General features: G+C 38.9%; 1 protein-coding gene across 2 annotated transcripts in view; it reads right to left on the bottom strand.

Moving 5' to 3' along the window:
* Positions 1-2,646: 2,646 nt before the first annotated feature.
* Positions 2,647-19,732, bottom strand: part of ndc80 (NDC80 kinetochore complex component) — a 33,771-nt gene continuing 16,685 nt past the window's right edge. For both annotated transcript variants that reach the window (XM_008108658.3, XM_008108659.3), the window contains exons 8-17: positions 17,247-17,340; positions 15,529-15,635; positions 14,915-15,059; positions 14,161-14,366; positions 13,273-13,425; positions 11,884-11,973; positions 11,191-11,283; positions 5,058-5,188; positions 4,384-4,486; positions 2,647-2,907 (exon numbers count right to left, since the gene is read on the bottom strand). In XM_008108658.3, the coding sequence (XP_008106865.1) occupies positions 2,770-2,907; positions 4,384-4,486; positions 5,058-5,188; positions 11,191-11,283; positions 11,884-11,973; positions 13,273-13,425; positions 14,161-14,366; positions 14,915-15,059; positions 15,529-15,635; positions 17,247-17,340 (1,260 nt within the window). In that variant the 3' untranslated portion in view covers positions 2,647-2,769. The remainder of the gene's footprint in view (positions 2,908-4,383; positions 4,487-5,057; positions 5,189-11,190; positions 11,284-11,883; positions 11,974-13,272; positions 13,426-14,160; positions 14,367-14,914; positions 15,060-15,528; positions 15,636-17,246; positions 17,341-19,732) is intronic.

The raw sequence follows: 19,732 nt of genomic DNA, 5'->3' as shown, positions 1-19,732 counted from the left end.
CATGTTAGACAACAAATTTGACAGAAAAAGTAGTTCAATACGCAGTAATGCTAAGTAGTAATTACTGTATTTACGAATTTAGCACCAAAATATCATGATGTATTGAAAACATTGACTACAAAAGTGCGTTGGATAATCCAGAACGTTGGATAAGCGAGTGTTGGATAAGTGAGACTCTACTGTATTACTGTATTAAAATTTTGAACTCTGCCAAATAGATACATCAAACATGCATAAAATATTTCATACAAAGGAAAGCAAAGGGATCTGTTCAGTCTAATAAAAATTGTAGAATTAAGAATGAGCAGAAATGAAATATTTCGATGACTTCATGCTAATAGCGCACATGGCTTTCTGGTCCTTTACAATAATTTTACCCAAGAGATGGATCTAGGAGTGCTCTTCCTCAGGTAGCATCATGCCATCCTGAACATGTTATCTAATTGAATCTGAGAACCGTTGATCCATCATCTGGCCATGATTGAGTTTTAGCTGTTGGCTCAAAGCTAGCCAATTACAACTACAGGTACAGGTCCACCTTTTACAGTCTCATACACAAACTCATGTGCATCAAAAGCGTTCTTTCTTGCTCTTTTGTGGGTGTTTGTTGTCTGGCTTCCGCAATATGAAGCTAGCTTTGTATTAGTCAGTGTAGATGAAAGGAAAATTAAAAAGCAAGCACCTTCCTTGTGTTTCATCCAGAATAGGTCATCAGTTTCCTCCAAGAGCATCTGAAGTTGTCCAATGTCCAGCCACCATACACTTGATCATCTTATCCCTAATCAGAATTAGTAACAGCGTAATAGTTGCGTACCTCTGGCACTTGTAGGTCCTCTTCAGGAGAGGGTACACTAAAACATCTTTAAAAGCAGCAGGTACTTCTTCATACCACAATATGCTATGGGATCTTCCTTTTTTAAATATACATTTTTATTTACATACATTAACACAGTGGTTCCCAAACTTATTTGGCCTACCACCCCCTTTCCAGAAAAAATATTACTCAGCGCCCTGTAAAAAGGGGCCGTGGCTTAGAGGGGTGGGCGTGGCTCCTGATCAAGAGGGTGGGGCTGAGCCTCTTCCCTAGTCCAAGATCCAGGGCTGGGAGGGGGAGGTGGGCGGGGCCACAAATGGGCAGCGAGGACTGGGATGGGTGGAGTTACGAGCTCTGAGGCAGGGCTGAGCTTCTATCCCTGTCCTGCGGAGCCTGCCAGGACACAGGGGATGAGGCTAGAGGAGGGGGCGAGGCCTCTTCCCAAGTGCCTGACGGGGCTGAACCTCTATACTCCGTCCCCGTGTTCTAACAAGCACCTCAGGGGGGGTAAACAGAGGCTCAGCCCTGTCTCGCACTCTTGGGAAGAGGCCCCGCCCTTTAGTCCTAAAAGGCCTCTCAGGAGAGGTATAGAGGCTCAGCCCTGTCTCAGGCTCTTGGAAAGAGGCCCACCCCCTTCCCTAGCTCCGCCCTCTGTGTCCCAACAAGCGCTTCAGGAGAGATATAGATTCTCAGCCCTGTCTCAGGCTCTTGGGAAGAGGCCCTGCCCCCCCCCCCCCGTTTCCTAATAGGTGCCATCACCGCCCCCCTGGATCACTGCAGCGCCCACCAGGGGGTGGTAGCGCCCACTTTGGGAATCACTGCATTAACAGCTTACAGTTTAAACAGAACACAAAATAATGAATATTTTACAAACACATAACCCCACCACCAAGGCCTGAACAAAAGTAATTTCCCTTGCTTGAGTCTGAATTGATGTTTTATATATTGCATGTTTTATTTTATTGTATTTTATACGGTGTTCACTTTTATGTTGTTTTTAGGCACTTTATACCATCTTAAAGCTTCCCTGAGTCTCTTTGGGGAGATGGTGGCGGGATATAAGAATGTAGTTATTATTATTAGCCTTAAATTTATGAGTCAAGCAGTAAACTAATGTCTGATCCAAAATTCCTGATCAACAAGGTTGTATGGAGTCTTCCTATAACCTCCATGCAAAATTTTATCAGTCATGATGGGCAAATATCCAGCTTGCTTATGATGGAATGGAGTGACTGAACTGTCTTGTATCAATTGAAAGTAAGCCCAAGAAAACCACCCAGACTATAAAAGTTGGCATCAAGTTGTACATATATGCATGTTGCTTATTCAAAGTGCCTAGAAAATTTGTCACAGCAGGCAACTGAGGGTTCTCTGAGTCTTAGTGACATTAAATTGTCACTAACTGGATTAACTGTGTGATAGCATTTGAAGGATAAAATAGTAGAAATAGAATATCTTATTTTGCCAGTTTCAATGCTTAATAGATGTATCAGTCATGTTTGTTTTAATGACTTTGACTTATATGCCTCCAAACAATTTCTAACTTATGACGAACTTAACAGAAACCTGTCACTTTGAGTTTCCTTTGGTAGAGAAAAAGTGGGGTATAAACAGTAATAATACCATAAGAGTTTCTTGACACAATTACTTCAGAGGGGGTTTGCCAATGTCTTATGATGCAACTGAGTGTAAATCATAGTGAAGTGCTAAAACTACATCATGCCAATAGCTTTAATAAACTGTTATGCAAACTGGGCACAGGTCTGATTAAATCAGAATAAGCCACAGTACCGAACAATCTAACCCTTGTCTTCATTCATTAAGAAATAAAGTAAAAGAGCGATAAAGATACTTTATTATTAAAAATACATATACGAAGCATTATACAAAGATGAAAATATTTATGAAAATAAAGGTGAACATAGTACAGCTATACATCCTTGACATATTCAGTATCACTTGTCTATCTCATACAAAGTATCGGTCTTCTTTTTGTAGCAATCTACAATTAGTTTTAGGTCAGCCAATGGATTTTCTGACATAAATTCTTGAAATTCTTGCTCGATCTTTGCATTCTGTTCAGTCAGGTACGCCTAGAATAATGATAATAGATCAGACTATATTACAATATTTCAGTTTCAGTTTATATTTCAGAACATATTTATATACCAGAGGTCTCAGACTTTGTCAGATTATTACATTTTTGATGTTATCTGTAAATATTTTATATTTATATCAAATATAAATATATCATAGAATTATGAAATGTGGAAAAGCAAGAGGATGTTGGGAACATAGGTTATCTACCTGCCCTGATCCAGATTTTTGTATGTCTATTGTTACGTCAGGTATATAGGCTAGAATGCTGTTTCTTCTGTTGGTGGGTGTGTGGAGATGTATTTTTCTCATATGTATAGCTCTGTGCTAGATAACTCCTTGAGTCATAAGTGCTTGTGGGAAAGGCTTGGACAACACCTATCCCATTTTATTGGGGAATATCCAACTCACCCACCATATAGAACAGCTTGGTTCTGAGGATGCCCTCCGCCATGCACTGGAAAAATCAAAGGCTCTGAGCCAGTAATCCTTTCTCACCATCACTAGCTCTCATCCCTGTGCCAGCCTGTAAATACTGTTCATGCACACAGACCATTATGCACATATTAAGTGCCAGCAGGATTCCAGCTAAAGTACGCTTGCACTGTGTTCCAATTAGCTAGGTGTCTGAATATCATATCCATCCACTACCGAACTAGACCTGGAGTGAGATCTTGCATGGACATATGGACAGCTCCATTCAGGGATGTTTTACCAGGATTCCAAATCTAGATTGTTTTTTCATTGTTTCAGAACACGTGGCTTTTGTTTCTAGAATATAGTTGTGTTAAACTACAGTAGTAAAATCAAAAAGCTTTGGAATGTTTTTAGGACTTAAATTCAAAATGGCATAATCAATTCCATGGTCCACGTGTTTCTCTATTACAAGCTAGAAAGTACCATGGTAGGCTTGGAAAAATACGCCAACCATTGTGTAAAATGCCAACCATTAATTGGTAAATTACAGAGATTTCTAAAAAAAATCTATAGTATTGGATAATTGTGAAACAATAGTCCATGACATTAAGTGTTGAATGTCTAATCAGATTTAACAAAGATTTGATTGTAAGCATTTTAATCTTTTTGAATGATTGGGAAAAACAACAACCCAAAACTTCATCTAAAAGACTCACACATTTTAGTTTATAGATTATGAACTATAACCTGGAATTTTAGCATGCAGAAAAAGTAATGTTATTCAAACTTTCCAGTACCAAACATCTTATATCAGGGTAACTAAGCCTGCATTTTAATTTTTTATTTATATTAATTTTTGCCTGTATAACATTGATATACAGCGTGGGCTGGTCCATGAGGTCATGAAGAGTCAGAAGCGACTGAACAAATAAACAACTATAACATTGATATCTACACATGGCTTTTCATGGGATAAGCCAAAGAACTATGGATTAGTGATCTCTAGAATTCTTCAAAAACTTAAAGATAGTTTCGTCTTATATGGTATGAGTTACCTCTACGAATTGAACGTGAGTAAAGACCAGTTCCAGAAGACGTTGCAGATTTGTTTCCACTTTCCGGCTCTCTTCAGATGTTGTTTGCATGACCACTTGATATCTAGGAAATAAATGTATCAGTGGCACAAACTGACAGGTCTGCTTCAGCGATTTGATTTCAAATGGCTTAGGCCATTTCAAAAGCCTTAATGGTAGCTTATGGACTTGTTTCTTAGGGCTTTACAATGTCTGAGTCAATAGGAAAAACAACATTTGTGCAATTAATACATTACCTTGTAAACGATATCTATTGGAAAATGTGCTTAAAACTCATGCTTATTCCAATTTTATGGTTCTGCTTATAAAAATGAACATGCTTTCAAACTACAAATAAAGAAATAGTAAATACTAGAATGAATTGGGAGGAAATGCTCCAATAATTTGTAAATTATTTCTCTATTGGTAAATTGCAAAATTAGAAATCCTCTACCACTCATTCTTAATATTTTATTCTGTCATTCCTTTCCAATTACTCCTAATCCCTCGTACATACTCAACCAAATTACAGGTATCTCACTGTATATAATATATAAATAACATTATATACCAAAATCCATGTCATCACATGGAGCCAGTGCACCACCTCCAGCCCCTCACAGTTGTTCATTCCTGCTATATTAGGTTCAGCTTACCGGCATCGACTTTCATGAAGTTCTTTTGTGGTTTCACTGAGACCATCATTGACGCCACTAGAAAGCAAGAGCATATGTTCCTCCAACAATTTTAACTCTTGATTAGCTTTTTCTTCTTCTTCTTCAACTTCCTGCAATGAATGCATTTCATAATTTATTGTGAATAATATATCCATTATTCCATAAAATCTCTTACACTAGTGCATCTTACTAGTCTTTACAAAACATGAACCTTTGGGGGCTTCCTGGAGTGGATCCAGCTCAAATCAAAATAACGATGTAGCTTTGTTTCAGTAATGCCATATGTTTAAAAAGATATGGTTGCTTACCTGTAACTGTGTTTCTCTGAGTGGTCATCTGTGAAATCCACACATATGGTAGTAACTGATTCACAGGCACAGCTGGTCGGAATCTTCTAACAAGTTCTCTAGCTCTTTATGGCTGTGGCCCCACCCATCTTCCCCAGAAGGTATATAGGGCATGGGTGGGGCTGTAGCCTTAGTTCCTCTGCTATGCAGCGGCAGAGTAACCAAGGCATAACAATCAGCATGGAGGATGGGCATGGATGTGTGGATGTCATAGATGACCACTTTGAGAAACACGGTTACAGGTAAGCAACCATATCTTCTCCTTCGTGGTCTCTGTGAAATTACATATATGGTAAACCAGCAAGCTATGTGCCATGGTTTGCGGGTGTCATGTCACCGCCAAGAAGAGGATTGTCCATCCAAAAGCTGCATGTCGCTTGGAGATGACCTTCAGCTTGCAGTGAGCAGCAAGTGGGCAGAGTAGCCCAGGTTGATGTCTTGCAAACACCTTTCAGTGGAACTCCACTCATGACAGCGACTGAAGATGAGACCACCCATGTAGAGCAGCCTTTGATGGTGGCAGGAGGGTCTTTGCCTGCCTGCTGGTATGCCAGCCAGATCATAAATGTTACCTAGGTTGAAATGCGCGGGGTTGAAACTAGTAGGTTGGCTGCATCAGAAGTGTAAAAGAGATTGGGCGACTTCATGATGGGTGTCGTCTTACCAATATATGAAGCAACTAGCTGTGCCTGGCCACGCGTTGCTGTGGTGAAGTATGGTGGTATGGGAAATAAAGTATTGAGGAATTGGTGGTAGTTTAGGTAAAGGGTAAACGTTTTTCCCTGACATTAAGTCCAGTCATGTCTGATTCTGGGGGTTGGTGCTCATCTCCATTTCTAAGCCGAAGAGCTGGCGTTGTCTGTAGACTCCTCCAAGGTCATGTGGGATGACTGCATGGAGTGGTGTTACCTTCCCACAGGAGCAGTACCTATTGATGCACTCACATTTGCATGTTTTTGAACTTCTGAGTTGGCAGAAGCTGGGGCTAACAGTGGGGGCTCTCTCCGCTTCCCCAATTCAAACCTGTGGCCTTTCGGTCCAGAAGTTCAGCAGCTCAGCTCTTTAACACGCTGCGCCATCAGGGGATATTATTTCCTAAAGGTTGCGAATATACAATATTTCTGATTGGTTTTTTTGTCTGTTGGAGGCAAGTATGAATGCTGCAATTAGGAAAAATGATCAGGATGTAATGGCCTTGCAGATTTAAAGCCTGGCTGTTTCCTCCCTGAGTGAATTTTTTGTTGGGAGGTGTTAGCTGACTCTGATTGTTTTCTGTGTAGAATTCCCGTTTTCAGAGTGTTGTTCTTTATTTAGTGTTCTGATTTTAGAGATTGTATTGTTCTGTTTTATTATACCACATTAATTTTTATATATTCTAATTGTAGTGTTTTTGAATACTTGGAGCCAGATTGTATTCATTTTCACGGTTGACCGCAACACAATAATAATAATAATAATAATAATAATAATAATAATAATAGTAATGATAGTAATAATAATGACTTTGGTAATACACAGTGCTTCACTCCCTTCTCAGCTTCCTTTCTGGAAGAATCCTTTCTTGGGAGGTGTTAGCTGGCCCTGATTGTTTCCTTTGTGGAATTTCCAATTTCCCTGCTTTCAGACTGTTGGTCTTTATTTACTGTCCTGGTTTTAGAGATTATATTGTTCTGCATTGTTCTATCCCAGTAATTATTTCATATTAAAGTAGAATCTCATCCAACATTTGCTTATACAATGTTCTGGATTATCCAATGCAGTCTTCCTTTTCATAATCAATGTTTTTGTAGTAAGTGTTTTAAATTCATTGTGATATTTTAGTGGTAAATTTGTAAATACAGTACAGTAGAGTCTCACTTATCCAACATAAACGGGTTGGCAGAATGTTGGATAAGCGAATATGTTGGATAATAAGGAGGCATTAAGGAAAAGCCTATTAAATATCTAATTAGGTTACGATTTTATAAATGAAGCACCAAAACATCATGTTAGACAACAAATTTGGCAGAAAAGGTAGTTCAATATGCAGTAATGTTATGTAGTAATTACTGTATTTATGAATTTAGCACCAAAATATCACGATATATTGAAAACATTGACTACAAAAATGCGTTGGATAATCCAGAATGTTGGATAAGCAAGTGTTGGATAAGTGAGACTCTACTGTAATTACTATATAGCATTACTGCGCATGGAACTTTTTCTGTCAAATTTGTTGTATAATATGTTTTGGTGCTTAATTTGTATAACGATTACCTAATTTGATGTTTAATCGGCTTTTCCTGAATCCCTTATTATCCAACATATTCATTTATCCTGCCGGCCTGTTTATGTTGGATAAGTGAGACTCTACTGTATATTGACAATCTTATATTATCTGCTTAGAACTGGATTATATGAGGCCCCTTCTTCACAGCTTTATAAAATGCACACTGAAGTGGATTATTTGGTAGTGTGGAGTCAAGATAATCGAGTGCAAAGCAGATAATATAAGATTATAAATGGATTATATAGCTGTGTGGAAGGGCCTTGAGTCTACACTGCCATATAATCCAGTGCAAATTAGATAATCTGTGGAAGAGGCCTAAGTGAGGCCTAAGTCTGCCTGTCCCCTAACTGAACCCTGGCTGTCCCTTGGCTGAGTTGGTTGCTAGGAGACCAAGTGGGCAGAGATTAGCCCTCTAAACTGGCAGCAACTGGATAAAAACAATTATTGCTCTCCCTCTAATTAGGACTTTATTTTTTTCTTTTTGTTGTATCAACCTAGAGGCGTGGATGATGGGTTGTGTTGTCAAATTTCGAGGTTGGGGGGGAGGGGCTGTATTTTTGTTGTTTTGTCTGGTGCCGATTCCAGCACTCTAAATGATGCTCTGTGGACATCTAATAGATGGAGAGACCGTTCCCAATCTGTGGTGGGATTTGAAAAGAATGCCACCAGGACAATGTCCTGGAACATGTGAAATGTGGATGCTACTATTAGAAGCGATCTCAGTCCGCATTTTGCTGATGCTCGATGAGCCACCTTAAAGATGGCTGTTATCAGCTCAGAGGGGAGTGGGGGCCTGATTCACTATGTGATGCACATCTGCGTGTAGAAGGTGGCCAGAGTAACACATGAGGAGCTTGTTATGGGAAGGAAGCATCACTGTGATAGTGTCATCCCGGGGGGGGGGGGGGGGGGGGGACCAAGGCTGGTGCAGCCACCATGGTGCGATAATGATGCAGTCTGCTTTGTTGCCATACATTTTTGCCAGTACCCCCATCATGAAGGCAATTGTTGGGAACATGTAAAGCAGAGGGCGGCTCCAACTTGTAAAGGAAGGCATCCCTGAGACAGCCGGAGTGGAGGTTCCATGGCAGCCCGACACAATACTGTGCACACTTTGTTGTGCCTGGTGTGGCGAAGATTTTGCCTGTGGGCATTTCGCACTTCTGAAAGAGGGTGGAAGTCTCGGTCAGGTGCAATTCCCAGCCGTGGGGGGAGGGGCTGGTTGAGCCCTAGTGAGCTGATTGGCAAAGACATTGTCTTCCTCTGGGAAATGGGTACCCATCAGTCGTACACCCAAGGAGATGAAACATTTCCAGACAGTGAGACACAGAAGGCTGCGGAACCATGTGCTGCCCTGTTCGTTTACATACCAGTTGACAGCGGTATTGTCCATGAGGGGTTATACTACAGGCCCCTGAAGAGATCGCTCAAAGGATCAGAGGCCAGAAACTCCAGATAATTCATGTGATGTCTGGCTTCCTGAGCGGACTAGTGGACATGAGTAGTCAGGGTCCCAAAATGTGGTCCCCACCGCTGAGGGAAGCGTCCTTGGCAAGTTCCACCCTTGGTGTTGTGGAAGACGGAAAGGCATCTCTGCATACATGTTGGGCCAATGCAGCCACCACAAAAGTGAGTGATGTAAGTCTGGAGGGACAAGGTGCATAATGGGCCTGTGCCGGAGTGGGCTGAAGACCTTCAGGAACCATGCCTGAAAAGGTCTTAGCCAGAGGCGTGTGAATGGTATTACTGATGCTGTTGATGTTATATGCTCAAGAAGCAACTGGATATCCTTGGCAGCTACTTTGCAGTTGCGCAATACCTGTAGTACAGCTGACTGAAGGGTACGACAGTGATTGTTCAACAGGAATGTTGCAGATTTGTGGAATCAAGTGTTGACCCAAAAAAGTGGAGCTGCTGCATCAACAGAAGATAGGACTTCACGATTGGAAGCAGGATCAACTTAGTCTTATATGTGTGAGACTGTATTATCGAGATTGGGCAACAAGATGCCCATCATCGATGTACGGAAACACTGTGATACCCAACAGCCATAGCCATAAAGGACTAGAGCTTGTTAGAAGATTCTGACCAGCTGCGCATGCAAATCAATTACTACCATATGTGCGATTTCAGAGACCATGAGAGAGAAAATGTATATAGATGGTATCAACTCTCATTCTGTCTGGACTGGAGATATATTGGATGAAGACCCTTGTGGCATTTAGTAACAGATAGGGCTGTTACTGTGTAATTGCACAGTTTTGTTTATTAAATTTTGTTAGGGATTGTATATTTTAAATAGTATGTCTGATTAAATTGCTAGCACAAATCTGTAAGTACCTCAAGTTTGAAAGTGACAAAACATGAAACCACTGTCCCTGCCAAAAGTTAGGACTCTCATGAAAGTGGAAAAACCGTGAATAAACAACCCAGTAATTTTACCTGAAAGAACACCTCACTGAGGATCTCTAAATCCTCCAGCATGACTCTGTGCTCAATATCTCCCAGAAGGTGACCATAGAATTATACTGGAGGACCCAGATGTTCTCTCTCAGAGTATTTAGGTTTTTAAGTGTAACACTAGTGGATGTTGACCATAGACTCATATTGTGAAACCTAGGGATTCCTAGAGAATATACGAGGGCTATCCAGAAAGTACATGACGTTTTGGAATTAAAAAAGAACAAAGTATAGAATAAACCACTTACGATATGCAGTTGAAAGCCACACTGAAATAGTACATTTCAACATAGTCCTCATTCAGATTTAGGCACTTATCACAGTGAGGAATGACTTTGGAAAGTTCATACCCTCAACACTTTCCCACCGCTGCGACCCGCGTTATTGCAACGCTAAAACTCAGCCAGGCTGAACAATGAATGCTAAGGGAAGCAAGCAAGCTCCGGAAAGCGACCTGGAGGAGAGCAGCTCCCGAGGAGAAGCAGGCAGGATCGGCCAGGTTTTGCAAGCAACCAGGATCGGCTGGCAGGAAGGGAAAGGAAGCCTCAATGTTGTCTGTCTTCAGATCCCTTTGCTAAAGAAACGAGAGCTGAGTTTTTCCTTGCTTCCCTTTGCATTCATTGTTCAGCCTGGCTGAGTTTCAGCGTTGCAATAACGCGGGTCGCAGCGGCGGTAAAGTGTTGAGGGTATGAACTTTCCAAAGTCATTCCTCACTGTGATAAGTGCCTAAATCTGAATGAGGACTATGTTGAAATGTACTATTTCAGTGTGGCTTTCAACTGCATATCGTAAGTGGTTTATCCTATACTTTGTTCTTTTTTAATTCCAAAACGTCATGTACTTTCTGGATAGCCCTCGTATCTTAATCAAACCATTGAATCATCAAATTTGCAAACGTCAAACCCACAAATATGAAGGGCCAATGGTATTATTATACTAAATGTAAATACCATATATTTATAATGGCTAGCTAGACCAACTAGTTGGAGCCATAATTTTTTTACTGCCAAATGCCTTCGGGCAATACAAAACTCACCTTCATTTTCTGCTGATAGAGACTTTCTAGTTTCTGGCCTTCTTCATTTAGCATTTTTACAGTGCTGTTCTGCTCTGCTTCCATTTTGCTTGCCTTAAGATGTGAAGATTAATAAAGGGCATAAACATTTTAAAAAGGACAACTGGAAAAGCTCATGCTTGTAATTTGAATCCTTTCTGAGGCTTTCACCAATTCAGAGATGATAAACAGATCAGCACCAGAATACTAAGAAAGATGGAAATATGACTGAAATCAAGTATCTTGTCAGATGCTCTCAAGAATTTCCACTTTTATGTTCTTTAGTCTACATGTCAAACTGTTTGAAAATGTGTACCCTGCATCTATTAATCACCCAGAAATCAGAATACAGTTGAAAATGGTTTCAAAGTCCTCAACCATTCCCTTTTGGTTCCCATGCCTCTTTCAGCTATCTGTCCTTACACATTTAAGGTCAGAATTATTTTGCTCTTGCCCTTTTACCTGTTCCCCAACTTTGGGACTCAAAGCAGCATAAAAAGCAGGTAACGTATTAAAATAACAATACTAAAAACACAATTAATATAATTAAACCATCAACAGTTAAAGCCTCAAAAAACCCAAATACAGACAATATAACACATCATTAAAACCCTTTCCCGATAAGCAATCAGTTCCATGCCTGTTGAAATAAAACAGACTGATTTAGTCACTCACCTGTTCAAAGGCATCCTCTAAACCAATTTTTGTTTTAATAATATTAGCGATTTCTTCTTCAGTTTTGCTTATGAGAAGCATAAGGGGAGTCTGCCATGATTACATTAAAAATAGAAAAAAATTGATTTTAGATTTCTGGTCAAGGTTTTTGAGTTTTAAGAAATAAAGTATCTTAAATTGATTTCATACTAAATAAAAGCAATTCCCACAAACTAACATAAAATACTTCCATGCAACGCACTCATGGTCTTGATATAAAGCTACAGTAGAGTCTCACTTATCCAACATAAACGGGCCGGCAGAACGTTGGATAAGTGAATATGTTGGATAATAAGGAGAGATTAAGGAGAAGCCTATTAAACATCAAATTAGGTTATGATTTTACAAATTAAGCACCAAAAACAACATGTTATACAACAAATTTGACAGAAAAAGTAGTTCAATGTGCAGTAATGTGTCATAGTAATTACTGTATTTACGAATTTAGCACCAAAATATCACGATGTATTGAAAACATTGACTACAAAAATGCGTTGGATAATCCAGAACGTTGGATAAGCGAGTGTTGGATAAGTGAGACTCTACTGTACTTTCAGGGAACAACTTGGGAACATCTAGTTATATTTTAATAGTTTTGAGAAAGTTTTTAATGTATGCTCTATTGTTGATTGTTGTAATTTTAGCCAATCCACGCTGGATAATACAAAGGTCTGTGTAATGCTACATCCTGTTTCCCACAGCAGTCAGTCTTAACTTCTATGGAAATCTTACAAGTAGACTAGAACGCAGTTGCTTTATTTTCGTTCTGTTAGGTAAAGGTTTCCCCTGACATTAAATCCAGTCATGTCTGACTCTGGGGGTTGGTGCTCATCTCCATTTTTAAGCTGAAGAGCCAGCGTTGTCCATAGACACCTCCAAGGTCATGTGGCCAGCATGACTGCATGGAGCGCCATTCCCTTCCCGCCGGAACGGTACCTATTGATCTACTCACCTTGGCATGTTTTCAAATTGCTAGGTTGGCAGAAGCTGGAGCAACAGCGGGCGCTCACTTCACTCCCGGGATTTGAACCTGGGACCTTTCAGTCTGCAAGTTCAGCAGCTCAGTGCTTTAACACACTTCCCCACCGGGGCTGTACTCCAGGAACAATCATGTTTGTGCTGCAGCACCAGAACAATACTATTCCCCTTGACTGTCTTCTTCAATTCCAGGGAGGGAAGCTTTTTGTACTAATATGCTACAATATAAAGTATTAAGGCAATTCTTGTGCACAGCAAAGTGAGTAGATGTGTTGAACTTACACTGTGAATCATGTTAAAATCTCAAGCATACTTCAAACTAATTCCAAAGTCTTTAAAAAAAAGAGTTACGGCGCATTGGCTTATACGTACGTGAATTTGAATTCTGTATTTGTCCAAGCAATTCTGCCCTTCGTCAGGGTTAAATTTGATTTCAAAATCAATGCCACCAGAATTCTCTGAGTTTCTAGGAATTAATTTCAGTTTACGAGCTAATTTGTGGTAATCTCCCAATGTGGCTTCAATCTGAATGGAAAAAAGAATAAAGGGTTAACCTTTTGCACCTTGCAGTAATATATTAAACTAGAAGAAGAAAGTCCATCACTGTTTAAAAAAACACCTTTGCCTTTGTCAGAATATTGGCATTTTCTTTGAATTTGATAGTTTAAGAATTCAAAATTACTTCTATGTTTGGCCATGAAACCACTCTCTGAGTATCTTTTAGGAAATAATTCAACAAAAACTACAGTTGCGAACCAGAAGCTGTCAATTACTGTCTGTAAAGACACTTTACTACAGCATCAAGATGTGGAACAGTAGCTGAAGGCAGATTCTGTGAATGACAAATTAAACTGTCGACTGTCCTGTTTCCTTTACAAAGGACAAGATATAAATGTTGCATTGTTACCAAACATCATGTTCTAGGCTGTTTATGGAAACTTTAGAACGGTCAATCATTTTTCTACCACAAAAATCGAAATCTCCCAGTAACTCTAATTTATGCAAAATCAGAGCTAGCAAGGGGTACTAGTCTAAGCATTCAAGTAGGATCAAGGGAAACAAGGGTTAAAATCTTTGCTCAAACATGAAGTCCACCAGATGACCTTGGGGAAACAAGTTTCTTTTATCTTAAGAGGAAAGCAGCGACCAGTTTCTCAATAATTTTTGGCACAAAAGACAGGCTCTCCATAGGTTGGATCTGAAGGCACACAAAGGAAAATGAAGTATATATATTTTTAAAAAAGTTTTAGATTAACTTGCCGCCTCTTTTCCTTTAGCATATTTTAATTCCTCATTCCACAACTGATGCTGTTCTGCTTCCAATTCTTTAGTCAGTTTGTTGACTGACTGCTGCAACTCATCTATTTCACACTTTAGTCTCTTGATATCTTCTGTGGAGTACTTCTGATTATCACAAATTTGCTTCAGCCTAATGGTCTCCTGTTTCAGTGCTTCAATTTGCACACCTAAATTCAAAGAAAATATACATTGTAAAATTTTATAAAGGAAAAATAGAATTTAACACCAATACTGACATTCCTCTGGATGTCAGTATTTACTTTCATTTTCCTTTTATACATTTTATTAATTTACAGTTTTGTATTTACATTGATAAAGTTAAAATGCTTTGAACTTGTGCCTTCAAGAGGATGCTGATTTTTCATACATTTGAAATCTATTGAAAGCTTTCATAACATTAGTATTAGGAAGAGAAAGAGGTAAAACCTAGAATGTTCTCACACAAATACACAAAGTTCTACTTTATAGTTTAAGTGCATAAATATATTTGTTACTGAAAATATCATATAGATTAGAGCTGTAAATATCTTATGCACTATTTTAAAGTATATAAATAAAGTTGGAAGAAAAGATCTAGCTCCTCAACTTCCCCATTAGCACAAAAACAATTCTCTCTTTCTATGCTATGCTGGTCTCGTTTTCTGAATGACCTGTAGCTATTTTCTTTCAAAAGGTTATTAATCAGACAATGAAGCAATTATCTCTTTCTCCTCACCAGCAGCATCCTGCTCTTCATCAATACTCTTTGACTTCTGACTGATACTGCTTGAATGTAATTCGAGGTCGGCCAAATAAGCTTCGTATTTCTTAACATCTGTCTGTAAAGTTGATTTCACTTTTCGCAGGGTCATTAAACGGTCCTTTTTATATGGAAAAAATAAAGGGACATTGCTATGTAGTTAGAATACCATAGTAAATGAAATTAAATACAGTCAGCCCTCAATTTTTGCAGGGGTTAGGAGTGAATATATGTGCCCACCTCCACCTATGGAATGGGATAGGGGAGCCTGAGGAAGGAGAGTAGGTGATGTGTGGATCTCCAGAACAAATTGAGGGAACAGGATAGTGGGAGCGAGGAGGAAAAAGCCTAGGTGGGATGGAGGGAATGGGCAGATAGAAGATAAGGGCAGTGGGAAGGGGCTATGGCCATTGCTCTTATATGGTGGCACTTCCTCTGCCCACCCAGTGATATTGAAGTCCCTATGAAACACGGCACAGGGCACCAACAAATAATCGAATCCACAAAGATTAAACCTGCAAAAGAGGAGTGACTGTATACTCAATTTTAAAACAAGTATTTTCCCCAGTACCATATAGCCATTCTCTCACCGGTTCACATTCTCTCTCTTTCTCACGACTTCTAATCTCTGTATTTAATCGTTCTTCTTCTGCTTCAAGTGCCTCTATACGATTTTCATGTACCTCAAATAGCTCCTCTGGTGAGAAAAAACACTAGATAAATCAACAAAAGTAATGTAACTTTTGAAGCATCCAACACATTTTACTATTATAGGAAAGCTCAGAATAAAAGCTAGAAAGCTTCAGTAATAGTAGTGTCATTTTTCTTTTTTCATTTAATATCTTACCAAATTGTATCACTGCAAAGTCATTATCCTAACTAATTTATACGGAACTATTCAGTCTTTTATGAAGGATGAACAGAGTTCTTATCTAGTAGTAAAGGATAAAAATTAAAGTAATTTATGGAGTGGGAGAGGGCTCAAGCAGAAAATTCAAAAAAAAAATTGTTAAGCCTCAATTTTTTTCAGCAATTCTGAGGCAGAAGGATCACATTGGCACACAATTCCCACTCCTAACCTATAGGAAGGATTATGTATTAACAAAGATAGATCGAATTTCAGGAAGAAATAGAAAAAGGCAAATGCACGGGGGTGCCATCTGAAATAATATTCTCAATCATAAAAATGCTATCTTTGTGGAAGATCTCAGGATTAAATATTACAACATAGCATGGTGGCTGATAAAGGGGACTGGGGCTGCCAAGTCTGTAGTACCAAAAGGATGGGCACATTTCATAGAATCATAGAATAGTAGAGTTGGAAGAGACCTCATGGGCCATCCAGTTTTGCAGGCCAGGGGGTCTAAACCTCTTAGGAGTGGCTGTGGGTCACACCATTTCTCTTTACATACATTAACGGGATGTAGCAATTCAATAAGAAGGCAAGGGCAAAATTAGTTCACATTCCTTAGCTGATCAATACAATCCTTTGACAGAATCGCAGCCCACTGGGTTTCCACAACAGACATTTTCCACAACAGACTAGTTTCCTGGGCTGGACCATAGCTGATTTTCTATGCTCTCAGGATGAGACCAATTATCCAATCTTCTCTGGTCTTTAAATATCAATTTTCCCTTGTCCCTAGAAGGTGCTAACACTTTTCAGGCAAAAGGAGAAGAGTCTCATCCTAATTGACAAAGGAACGTTTTCCCAGGTATTCTAAGATGGAAACCTTCTTATTTATCCTGCCAGTGTGAGCCTGCTAGACAAATTACAACTATTAAAATTTCCATTATTAATTTTTTTCCACAATGCCCAGTTATGATGAAATGTATATCTTAAGCATATAAAATATATGTAGAGAATGAATATAAGAACTACCTACATTCCTTGACAATATTTTTAGAAATTCCAAATACCTATACAGTAGTCTCACTTAACATAAACGGGCTGACAGAACATTGGATAAGCGAAAATCTTGGATAATGAGGGATTAAGAAAAAAGCGTATTAAACATAAAATGACATGATTTTGCAAATTAAGCACCAAACATCATGTTTTACAAGAAATTGACAGAAAAAGCAGTTCAATACACAGTAATGTTATGTAGTAATTACTGTATTTATGAATTTAGCACCAAAACATTGCAACATTTACTACAAAAACATTGACTACTAAAAGGCGGACTGCGTTGGATAATACAAAACATTGGATAAGTGAAGCTTGGATAGGTGAAGACTCTACTGTACTTCCAGAAAAAAAAAGATCAACATTAAATGCAATTATTGTAAAATAAGAAATACTTACTTAATTTGGCGTGTATTTCGGCATCAAATTCTTCATATGTGTCTCCTTTCATCATAAAATGGTTATAACATTTTACAACGTAATCAAAAAAGAGCTGAGAATAAAATAATTTGTTTTAGATATTTTAAGAAGGTACATTAGCTTGCTATTGTGAATCAGATCTAAAGGATTATAAAGAAATACAACCAAACTGTCTCCCAACAGATGAATTACAGTCAGAGTAGAAATCCCTTAAGAATACAAAAAGAACACTACTATACCCCTGCTTTATGGGCTAGAATACTTTAGGATTTGGTGTCAGCTTCCTATATCCACATATCTTAAAAATGCAAAAGCACTGGGAACTCCATTCTAAGGAACTGCAGGGAGACACTTGTGCAAAATTATATCTGCATATTCTGTCTGTTAATGGAGTAACCAAAATTGATTACACCAAGCCCCTTCAGTTTCTTTGAAATCTGTGGAGCATTCTAAGGGGCGATTTCTTATACCTGATGCTGCGGAATAGGTACAATGCATCATTGCCATATTCATTGCCATTAAATTGATTACAATGGAACTGAGAAAGAGGGAAGCTCTCTTCCTCCTTGTAGTCCCCTACAAGTCTTCAAAACTTTCTCCTACCGGTATGTGCAATGGAAAGGAAAAAAGCAAGGAATTCCTATTCTAGTTTTTCTTTGTAATTATAATGGTAGATTTTGTCTCCAAGGAATAACAACTTGTGTGGAATGATGCAGGCAATGTTGTGGGGTGATTGTGTTTACTCATTCTGTAACTAACACACTTGAGGATCCTCAGAATACTGCTCCCCAACTAGTAGAAGTCAGTGTCATTGCTAGAGACATGGGAGGCAGAGCAACATATAACCTTGCTATAATGTCACCATGCAAGTTATTTATATCTCCAGCAAATCTGGACTGGAAGCCCAACAGATAGAAGGAAGAAAAATAAAGAAAAGTGGAAAAAAGGATGTGGTGGAGCCAGGATGCAGCTGTTGACAGATGTAATGTGCAATATGTCCCTTGGCTGGAAAAAAAAATCCGGTTTCACAAATTTTCTTAATAGGCACTCAGAACTGACATACAGAAGCAGCTGAAGATTATTAGGGTGCATGTGCATTTTAAAAAGCCCAATGTGTTTAATAGGACTCAAATCCCTTTTTGGTACTTTTCCAAATACGATGAACCCAGAGTGGTCTACAGACAAAGCACACAATGTTCTCTTAACCCATATTAAGAAAAAAAATAGAGTAACAAGTATATAATTAAACAGACTAATTATGGTAACCAAATGCAATGTGCAATACTCTTTGGCTTTATTAGTTAGCAGAAACCACATAGGCCCTTAAGGAACTGTCGTAGGAGGTAAGGAGATGTTGAAATCCTAGTCCTTTGAATGAGCAGAACAATATAATAATAATAATAATAATAATAATAATAATAATTTATAACCCGCCTCCATCTCCCCAAAGGGACTTGGGGCGGCTCACATGGGGACAAGCCCTAAAACCATCAATTTGATGTACAATTAAAACAGAAAACAAATTACAGAATAACATAATACAACAATTATTTAAAACATCTTAAAATAAAAACAACCATATCAATTAAAAAGTGAAGTGGAATTATTCAGGTTACATGGAGGGGCAGGCTGTGCAACCGTGTGTAATAGGACCATAGAGGCATAAAGTGCTAAGAACCGGGCATATACATAAGTTAGCCTCAATAGGAATCACAGAATGATTCAGTACAGATTTCTGTAAAGTTGCTGACTTGATTGTTTTGATTGCTGTGGAGTGGCCAATTTGTTTGGCTCCTGTGCCTTTAAAAGAAGTCAGAAATTCAGTAAACAAAGTTTGTTCCAAAGACATGCACTGAACTATCATGCCTGCAAAACCTTGCACTGCACCTACACTTGTATAATTAAAGCAATTTGACCTCACTTTAACTGTCATGATTCAAATCTATGGAATCCTGGGACTTGTACTTTGGTGAGGCAACAGGTAGTAGAGTTCTACGTTGTAACAGTAAGAGCAGTAGCAGAAAGCATCCTTTGAAGCATTGTAGATCCAGACATAAAAGGGCAAAACACTTTTGGTCAAGAGAAAGTAACTGCAGATAGCACAACTTTGAGTACCTTATATACTCTTGTAGAAGTCTAGAAATTCTAGTCAAAAAGTCAATGAAAAAAATTAGCGCTGAATTCTCCATGAGTCAATGTGAGTACTGTTTGTTAACTTATAAAAAACCCGTCACTTTCTCTGAGTAGAACGACAAAAGGCAAGAACTTGGTCCATCCTGGGAGAACCTAAAAAAGAAGCATTACCATCCTTTTCTTTCTTCATCATAGTGCTGCTTTTGGACTTTTTGATTGCCTTGGTGGCAAAATGGCAGTGCTGGCCAGGGGAGGATGGACCCTGAATCAGTATTAATGCTTTCCCCCTTTCCATGGAATTACCCTTGATTTATCCAGGAGTCACATCAAAA

This window comes from Anolis carolinensis, chromosome 4 (assembly GCF_035594765.1).
Source record: "Anolis carolinensis isolate JA03-04 chromosome 4, rAnoCar3.1.pri, whole genome shotgun sequence".
Classification (NCBI taxonomy): domain Eukaryota; kingdom Metazoa; phylum Chordata; class Lepidosauria; order Squamata; family Dactyloidae; genus Anolis; species Anolis carolinensis.
Note: the sequence above shows the minus strand (reverse complement) of the source record. Positions and strands in the feature narration are given on the sequence as shown.